Raw genomic sequence first — 7,265 nt, 5'->3', positions numbered from 1 at the left:
GACTTTTATGATTTTATTCTTAAAAAATACAACATATATATTTAGTTCTTTTTCAAATTTCAATTGTTAATCGTACAAATTAGTCATAAGGTATTCCAAAATTTCTATGCCTCTCTTTCAGTGCAGTCCCATGATACATAAATTAATAATAGTCAATAATAATTTTCCAATTAATCCAGTATAAAGTAAAAGAAATTTTTCCATACTTTTTTTTTTGTATCGTTTTACCTAGATTCCATTGTAATGTATTTGTCCCTTTTTACAGTCGCTCAATTACCGTCAAGCTTATCAATAGTTACCCTCCCATTGATATTTGGTTCTGGTAGGTAAAGCTTCATAATTTTTGTCGCACATGCAAATGATATAATTCTCCCATATAGTACTTCTAACATTGTACCAATTGTGTTTTACCACAAAGGGGAGTGATAGAATTTTAGGTCTAATCGAGTGTGCTGATTGGTACCGGCTACTTCTTGGCCACAGGTTGGTGACGGTTTCACGTTCTTTTCAGTTTTCTCAGTTTCTCGTAAAATGGTAGCCAGAGGAGTCGGTTGATGGTCTGGTAAAGCGGGTGTTGGTACCGTGGACAGTTCGTTGGTGCGTTGTTTCTGCTCCTCTTCCGAATAAATGCTCAACGAGCGTGGTCGTTCCAGTTTCGGTGGCGTTGTAGCAAGTGTGCTCGATTTTTCACTGAAAAAGTAACTTCCCATGAAGACGTCGTGGAAATACGTTCGTTAACAACATGCATTCCACAATCATAATTCCTTGCTGTGTGCAATTCTGTGTTGTACAATTACTATGATTATATTCTAAGTTATTTCAACGAATCAATTGAAATACGATACTGTTAACGAGTAATATTATCATATAAAAAATATTGTTGTAATATTACTTGGTTTTTAAACATAATTTATTTCAAAATAACTGTTGAAACTTTTCGCAACGAACCTTTTTATACACCTGTGTAAATAAAATAAAGCAGTACATCTTTGTAACTTTGCAACGAAGAGAAAAGAAAATACATCATGCATGAATGACGAGTTTTGCAAGTGACCCAAAAGAAATGACTTACTCTGAAAACAAGAGTAAGAAGAACGTGTTGCCAGACGAGTGCAGAGGATTTTGGGGATATTGAACTTGTGTTTTCATAGGAGTGGAATCGCTTAATATCTGTCAACGAAAAGGAAATAAATATAAAGTCCATGCGGCACATTCGGTGAACATTTTTTAATCATATGCACAGGTGCGAGTGACCGTTGAAAATAATCGATACATATCACAATAAATAAATATAACGTACGTACACACATACATGCGCAAAATTAATCTAACGAGAAATATGTGTTCAATAAATTAATCATATCTGTGCGTTAAAAAATGTGTCGTCGAAATGAAATAATAAGGTGATATTCATACTCCAAATTGTTCTTTCTAACAATTGAAAATCCTTTATAGTACTTTGTTTAATATCATGTGACTTTCAGTATCGTGGTTCTACACTTATTCTAATTTCTACAATATTTTCTCGTTTACACAACACCTATAAACGATTTCCATTTTATATTTCATATGTACAAATTATAAAGCGACAAGTTAATAATCTCAATACCATTTCATTATTACCGACGACTTTTTTTATACCACTCAAGTACAATAATACAATCGTGGCATCGAAAGACGCAAGTTCGTTTACCTATAGTTAGCCAGCTAAATAAATATCAAAACAAAGGTCAACATTTCATCGTTTGAGATTGTTTAACTAACGAAAGCAACGTAGCCAGGTTCCCATATATTTATACGTATCCTTTCGACGTGTCAGGACGACCTTGTTCAACCCAAAACCTCGGGGACAACATTCGAGAAATTAAACGAGAGATAGGATCAGGAAATATATTCGTAGCGCGTTCAAATGTGCGCTGGCAAGAGGTAGCGTGTACACATTCGGTGTAAAAATAGTGAAAGCCGTTTATACCACGTATTGCCGTGTTATTCATGTTTTCCTTAACCCTTTAGCGACCAGACTCGACGAGTATCTCAAAATCTCAATGGATAGATAAAGCACGCTATACAGTAAACTGAATTCTATAAAATTGTCAATCTAGCATATATCACTGTCGACTAATATTACATTTAACTTGTTAACAGTACATCTGTATAATTTCAAACAATATTGTCATTCATCTAAAACGATTCATCTGGTCATTGAAGAATTAATTAAAACTTCAACGCGTCAGACATACAGGAGAGCCTCTCCAATAGGTACACAGAAATTAATCGCTAATTAACATATAAAAGCAGCTTTTGCGGTATCGTTCAACGATTTGGATGACTATCTTTCGATTCTACTCACCCAGTACGCTCGGCGGATGGACCAAGCACAGCGGTGTTATGGATTATCTAGAAAAAAGCGTTAATGCACCCTTAGTTGTGAATGTTATAAATGTTATTATGCTTTGTTATACACAGTGTTATGCAGTGTTGTGGATTGTTAGGAGATGCGTCTAGATTTTTCATTTTTCAAGCGGCTAGCTATTAATAAACTTTAACTGTATAGATATCGTTACACGACATTGTAAATCTTCAACTAACATTTTCTATCATTACTCTCCAAGTGATACATTTGAATAAAAACTATTTTAATACAGAAGACGTGCTTCCATTATCCTATCTTAAATGTAAAAACACCGTTTAATCGCGTATATTGTGCTTGTGTTCGTTTTCATTCTTTTGTCCATGGCCGACAGTGTTCTATGGTGTCGTACTTACATTGGCCATGGAGCAAGGTGGCCGCGCCGCGGCGTATCTACCGAATGAAGTGCGGGAAACGGATGTAGGGTATTGGACCCCGTTCAAGCTGAAATAAAACGCAGATTTATTAGATCGATCATCTTTTCATATAACCTTAATATTACATCTCATCAATAAACCATTAAAACTACCAATTCTAAGCAATATTAGTGAATAAAAAATACATACTTAGGGTTACTCATTCCAAAATTATTATGAATCGCGCTGGATGTACCAATATCGATGGAAGATTTCGGTGGTAAACTGTATCTATTTGTCCTCACATCCTGACGTTCTGTAAAATAAAACACCAATCGTATTAATAAACAACGATCATCTATTAGTTCACAGAAGAAAGCTCATCCGAGACAAAGAAGTCCCTCGTCGCGTTCAACGACTATCATAATCTATCTTCCCTTATTGATTTCTACTTAATTTCCTAGAGTGTATACTCTTATCGTAAGGCCGCACGATTTAAAAGCATTCAACGACAGTCTGCCTTGCTGTACATTATCGAAATTGTGGAGAAAATTGCACCAGCTATTCGTTCATAACTGACAAACCGCCGAGTCAGCAGGTTTATCATTTAAGGACAGCTACGACGAATCGATCAGGGGATCCGCATAATAGGGCCTATTACATAGGATGACATTGACCGCGATTTTATACTTCTCCAGGTAAGAATTACCGATTTAGGGCATATGACGGCGAAGGACGAATCGCAAGGCGGATTGACCTTCGTTCTACCATTCCCGTACCTTTAACTTGAAACCAGATCGACAATGGACTCGTGGGCAACCTTGTACTTTTACGGAGACACCTTGAAGACGAGACGCGACGTTCGTCCAATTTTCATATCGTTGGAAATGCTACTGATATACAATCGTTGCGCAAGCGAATTAAGGACCGTAAATTTGACATTTCTTAACGAACGAGAAATTAATACAATTGTAAATATCGACGATGTATTTTCGTCAACGGTAGCAATCGTTCTTTAGTTGGACGATAAACTGTGTTTCCCAGTGTACACTTTTTATTGCAATTAAAAAGTAAAATCTTTTCTTTCTTCGTTGTTTTATCGCATTTTATTGTAGAAACTTTTTAGAAATTTTTCAAGTGAATTATTTTAATAGATGAATTTCACTGATACGATTGTTAAGCAAGCTGGTTGTTCATTTAATCAGAAGCAACTAACTGTACGTGTGTTAATGATTTACGAACATGATAAGCGATTGCTATACATTCTAGTGAGAATTCCACTGGCGTGGTCGTTAATGAACGAAGTCGCAGGTTCATCGCTTCGACGAAGTAATTAGAGACAACAGTTTAACGAGCTTTACACTTCGAAACTTCGTTTCTCTGTCGACACGTTGCGGAGCAAAAACAGACCGCAAAGTGGAAAAGTACACGGCGATGGTCCAGCGTGGAAAGAACAAAGCTTCTACGTAGTTTCCCTTTTATCTTCGAGATTACTTACAGCTTTTCGGTATATTTTCGGTTTTTCTCATATTTTCTCCTCTCTTCGACTCTCCGATTTTCTCTCTTCCAATCATATTCCAACGATAACAAAGTTCATTAAGTAAAATGTACGTAAAGTCAAGATAAAAATGATAAATTAATTTATCATTCTATCTTTCTTTTCTCTTCTTAATATTCAATATATCTGGTATGTATATACTTTAATTAGCTTGGGCGCATTAAGCAAGAAAAATGTAAATGAAAAATATTAGAAACTTCTTAATTAATGTTCCTTCTTTACTTTCGAATACTTTCTTAATTAACTTCGAATTAGTTCGAAATGAACTCGATGTTGTGAACATTTTTCTTGCTGGTGAAGGATCGAGAAGAAAGATAGGCACACGTACCATCGTCAAAGAATCCTTGAAAGACGACAAACTTGTTGTTCTGAGGAATAATCTTCGAGAGTCCGTGGTATTTGTTTAGAAAGGCTAAGAACTTCTCTGAAGGTCTATCGATCGCTAGTTTCACAGGCCTAATATTTTCTTCCTGAAAAAATTTCAAATAATTCCAAGGATTATTACAGTGAAATAAAATATAAGAACGAAGAATGAGAAGAATGGATATTCTTACAATGAATGAAACCAAACGCGATGATTTGTATTTTTTTTTTCTTCTTCTTATTTTTATTGTGACATAAAAGTCATGCAAACTGAATGAAACGTGGTTCGTAGCAAACGATCTAAACGAGTTCAGTCACCTTTTCGGTTACCTTCGACCGTAACACCCACGCATAATGACCTTTTGTCACGCTCCTCGTTAAGATCGTCCAATAATTTGCCACCGTGGCCTGAACGGTACTCATTTCTTATCGAGTACGAGTGACGAAATTAACGCTGGAAGCGTGCAAGCATTTTCTCTCGATATTTTTATTGCCTTTGTATATCAAAGAAAAAGGTCAGCCGAGCTTCTAATTTTACCAGCGACGATGATTATCTTAACTAATGTTTCGATCGAAAATTACAATCTTCGAGGTTTCGTGCAGTGTTAAAAAAAATTATTCTATCGTGCAATGGAAACGAGGAAAAAATAAAAATTGAGATGAACAGTGATGATTATTTTAAGTAATGCTTCGATCGAAAGTTAAATCTTCAATTTCGTTTAATATAAAATAAAAAAGAAAGGAACTTAAGTATAGAATCAAGAGAAATTAGAATTTTCTAAATTTTGATAAAAATCGAGATGAACAGTGGTGATTATTTGAATTAATACTTCGATCGAAAATTAAATCATAAATTTCCTTCAGTATTAAAAAAAAATTATTCCACCGCGCAACGAAAACAAGAAAGAAAGGAAACTTAAGTAAAGACTTAAAAAAAATTTCAACAAAAACCGAGATTAATCGTTATTTCTCAAGTTTCTTTCAACGCAAAGCAGAAAAAATAAATGCATCTTGGGAAAGTTTCACGGAGTAACGTTCGACAAGAGACAGTTAGGCGTACAGTTAGCTTAGAAATGGTGATTAGTGGATTGCACGCAATCCACGATTTCGTTTGGCGAACTTTACTCCGCCACTAACGACGTTTCACGTGAAATCAAGGGAAAATGAGTATCGATCGATGACCGTGTGTAAGAAACAGGTTGTAGGGACTTTGAAAGGGGCGTAATCGAAAAAAAAGAAAAAAGATCAGTCGTTATTCTGTTTGAGGTCTGCCTTTGTGTTTGGTTGTACGTTACGGTCTGCGTGCTGTTCCAACTGCACGGAAAAATAAGAAATCCTTCATTTAGACGGCACTCGTAACGGTACTGAAATAGTGACATGTTGCCTCTTATATCACTCTAGCCCGGCGCCATTTGCCGTTTCTTCTTTCCGCGATTGTTGCGGGGGGAAAAAAATACGATCTTGTTTACATTCGTGAAGATAAACAAATTTCTAATAACGTATTGAAGGAGACCATAGGACACAAGCATGTTTATTTAGCAATTTTATTTTATAATTCGTATTCGTTCGTTAAGGTTTCTTACAATGTTTCATAAAAACAGCATGTTTATGATATAACCTAAAAAAGTAGAAATTTTTCGTTTTTGTTATCAATTGTAGGTATTGAAAAATTACAGTTTCCTAGTTTCCAAAATTTCCATTTCCATATGCTTGCGATGGTGAAATAAAAATTATAATTATTTCAACTGAAAATGTGAATTTTTAATGTCACTTCTCTAATTTTGAGAAGAATTCATTTACTCACACCTGATATTAGAATTTTTTATTTTCACGAGTATCAATAGGATGCACGTACAATATTTCCACGCTAACAATGCATTTTTTTTTTTTCAAATTCTCAATTAAGAAATTTTAATATACAATAAAGTATAAGACTTAACTATTTAAATCCCAGGAATTCTATATTAAAATTTCACTTTAAGTGTATCATCAATCAAGGCATTAGGATGTTATCGTAACACGTTGCCAGACACGCTTGTTATCGAAGACAGGGAAATGAGCGGAAGTCTGGCTAGATGAAGGTATGCGAACGAATCTTTAAAGAACGAACGGGTTTCACGAGCTTGTGTATCACGTACGAAATTACTAACCGCCCACACGCACAGGATGAGAATCGTGTCCACGGTGTAAACGAGACATAATTACTTCCCGAGTAAAAGCAGAAACGCGTCCCGGCGATCTTGATCTAAACCACTTCCATGGAAATCTTGCGCAAAACCAGGCTGTTGCTCGTTAAGTCGAATCTTGCGAAACATTGTCATTTCGCAAAAATTTCTCGCGGGCAAACGAAATTGAACGGGACGAGGTGAAACGATCGAGAAATTTATGTTAATCAAACGCGACCCACGTTGAAACGGCTGTAACACCGTTATCGGGCAAAAGTTCCTTCGGATAACGAATAAATTCGCTTTATTCGAAATAACTTATGCTTCACGCAGAAGTGACGGAATTTGAAAGAATCGGAGGATAAATGAAAATTTGAAAGTTTCAAAGAGGCTGGTAACTGTTTTAAGGGCTG

The 7,265-nt window shown here is 35.6% G+C and overlaps 1 protein-coding gene across 1 annotated transcript in view; it reads right to left on the bottom strand.

Annotated features, from left to right (window-relative positions):
* Positions 1–223: 223 nt before the first annotated feature.
* LOC108570447 (alpha-tubulin N-acetyltransferase-like) overlaps positions 224–7,265 on the bottom strand; it is a 23,895-nt gene continuing 16,853 nt past the window's right edge. The window contains exons 4-8 of the mRNA XM_017932310.1: positions 4,653–4,794; positions 2,977–3,082; positions 2,767–2,854; positions 2,351–2,397; positions 224–690 (exon numbers count right to left, since the gene is read on the bottom strand). Coding sequence (XP_017787799.1) covers positions 408–690; positions 2,351–2,397; positions 2,767–2,854; positions 2,977–3,082; positions 4,653–4,794 — 666 coding nt within the window. The 3' untranslated portion in view covers positions 224–407. The remainder of the gene's footprint in view (positions 691–2,350; positions 2,398–2,766; positions 2,855–2,976; positions 3,083–4,652; positions 4,795–7,265) is intronic.

Source organism: Habropoda laboriosa, unplaced genomic scaffold (genome assembly GCF_001263275.1).
Source record: "Habropoda laboriosa isolate 0110345459 unplaced genomic scaffold, ASM126327v1 scaffold84, whole genome shotgun sequence".
Lineage (NCBI taxonomy): Eukaryota > Metazoa > Arthropoda > Insecta > Hymenoptera > Apidae > Habropoda > Habropoda laboriosa.
The sequence above is the reverse complement of the archived record's forward strand: the minus strand, read 5'-3'. Positions and strand labels throughout refer to the sequence as shown.